Genomic DNA, 2,500 nt, shown 5'->3' with positions numbered 1-2,500 from the left:
TCGAGACATTTTGGTGATGTGGTGTTTGGAGTGTCGTGTCGTGTCACAGCGCTCGTTGTTGATGTATTTCTGCAGCCTGCATGATGAATATTCATAAACGCTGTGTGACCAACGTCCCGAGTCTGTGTGGGACGGATCACACGGAGCGGAGAGGACGACTGCACATCAGCGCCGCCATCAAGGAGAGCAAACTGACCGTAACCAGTGAGTGACCCACATCACACACACACACACACACACACACACACACACAATGTAATTCTCATTGATTCTGATTGGTCAGTGCCAGTCATTTTAACGTCAGAGCTCCACGTTAGTGTCTCCTGCGGGAGAAAACACATCCTGAAATCAATAGCCATCGATCGTCCTACATCTCTTCCACGTGTAGCTCATGTAGTACGGACAGCTTCACATTTTACTACTGATTTTATTCCAGTGGAGTTTCTCAGGTTCTCACCATCACACTACCAGCAGGTGGAACTTGGTTAGAACCAAATAGTACGCAGGTTTATATTCATTCATTCATTCATCTTCTACCGCTTATCCGAACGTCTCGGGTCACGGGGAGCCTGTGCCTATCTCAGGCGTCATCGGGCATCGAGGCAGGATACACCCTGGACGGAGTGCCAACCCATCACAGGGCACACACACACTCTCATTCACTCACACACACACACACACACTACGGACAATTTTCCAGAGATGCCAATCAACCTACCATGCATGTCTTTGGACCGGGGGAGGAAACCGGAGTACCCGGAGGAAACCCCCGAGGCACGGGGAGAACATGCAAACTCCACACACACACAAGGTGGAGGTGGGAATCGAACCGGAGGTGTGAGGCGAACGTGCTAACCTCTAAGACACCGTGCACACCTAGTTTTATATTATTACACTCAATCTAACGTGTCAGTCGCGGCGTCGAGCAAAAAGCTAACGCTTGTGTTTCTGTGTGTAACTCAGACTCCGGTTAGAAGGAACTAAAATGAAATGTTTGTGTTGTCTGATATTCATGATCCTCTCATTCCTCTTCCCCCACACCAGTCAGAGAGGCTCGGAACCTGGTGCCCATGGACCCGAACGGCTTGTCGGACCCCTACGTGAAGCTCAAACTGATTCCTGACCCCAAGAGCGAAAGCAAGCAGAAAACCAAAACCATCAAGTGTTCACTGAACCCCACCTGGAACGAGACGTTCACATTGTACGCCAAAAAGCTCCAGGAATGTTTATGGAAATCTTCACTAGCCTTCATGTGAGGAGCAGATTTTAATTAATGTGCATGTTTGTGTGCTGCTGCAGTAATCTGCGCGAGACGGATAAAGATAGACGTCTGTCTGTGGAGATCTGGGACTGGGATCTGACCAGCAGGAACGACTTCATGGGTTCTCTCTCCTTCGGCATTTCCGAGCTCCAAAAGCAAGGGGTCAGTGGCTGGTAAGATCTTTAAAAGCATCTATGTAAAATCTGCATATCTTTATTTATCTCTCAACATTAGGACCTGGAGGTTCTGCGACTCTTAAGGACTTTTTTTTATCTCGTAGGTACAAATTGTTGGGCCAAGAAGAAGGCGAGTATTTTAATGTTCCAGTTCAACCAGATGGTGAAGAAGGAAACGAGGAACTTAGGCAGAAGTTCGAGGTTCGTGATCCGTGTTAAGACGTCACAGAAATGTTGTGTATGGATTAAACCACTAGAGGGCGATCTTAATAACCGTCAACTTTTGTTACTATGGAAACAGTAACGTATTAGACGAAACTATTTTTAATTGTTATTACACATGAACATTGATACATCACCTGCAGTGGACGGTTTATTACGGGTGTATTATTTGCTAGCTACTTTGCTATCTGATGTCTATAGGCTGAAAAACACTGGGGGGAAGGGGGGGGGGTGCATCAGCATTGTGTAGATTAGACCGAGATCAGATCTCATCCCTGTTTATTTCCCCACTGGTCCTCTCAGAGAGCCAGGATCGGTCCAGGCAACAAGAACACTGACAGCTCGTCATCCAACAACATCTCCAAATACGACGCCAACGGCAACCAGGACCGCGTGAAACTGTCCGATTTTAATTTTATCATGGTACTGGGAAAAGGCAGCTTCGGAAAGGTAACACACACACACACACACACATATGTGGACAAACACACAGGCACACACACACACACACACACACACACATTTGTACCCACACACACACATGTGTACACACACAGACACACATGTGGACACACGTGTACACACACACACACACACACATGTGGACACTTACACACACACTTGTGTATACACACACACACATGTGGACACGCACACTGGTGTACACACACATACATACACAGGTGTACACACACACACACACACACATGTGGACACTTACACACACACACACACTTGTGTATACACACACACACACATGTGGACACGCACACTGGTGTACACACACATACATACACAGGTGTACACACACACACACACACGTACTGTATACGCACACAAG

At 47.2% G+C, this 2,500-nt stretch overlaps 1 protein-coding gene across 2 annotated transcripts in view; it reads left to right on the top strand.

Moving 5' to 3' along the window:
- The window catches only part of prkcba (protein kinase C, beta a), a 39,209-nt gene that overhangs the window by 16,751 nt on the left and 19,958 nt on the right, over positions 1-2,500 (top strand). For both annotated transcript variants that reach the window (XM_047802795.1, XM_047802794.1), the window contains exons 5-9: positions 76-204; positions 1,045-1,201; positions 1,300-1,434; positions 1,542-1,638; positions 1,963-2,109. In XM_047802795.1, coding sequence (XP_047658751.1) covers positions 76-204; positions 1,045-1,201; positions 1,300-1,434; positions 1,542-1,638; positions 1,963-2,109 — 665 coding nt within the window. The remainder of the gene's footprint in view (positions 1-75; positions 205-1,044; positions 1,202-1,299; positions 1,435-1,541; positions 1,639-1,962; positions 2,110-2,500) is intronic.

This window comes from Tachysurus fulvidraco, chromosome 18 (genome assembly GCF_022655615.1).
Source record: "Tachysurus fulvidraco isolate hzauxx_2018 chromosome 18, HZAU_PFXX_2.0, whole genome shotgun sequence".
NCBI classification, from domain to species: domain Eukaryota; kingdom Metazoa; phylum Chordata; class Actinopteri; order Siluriformes; family Bagridae; genus Tachysurus; species Tachysurus fulvidraco.
Note: the sequence above shows the minus strand (reverse complement) of the source record. Positions and strands in the feature narration are given on the sequence as shown.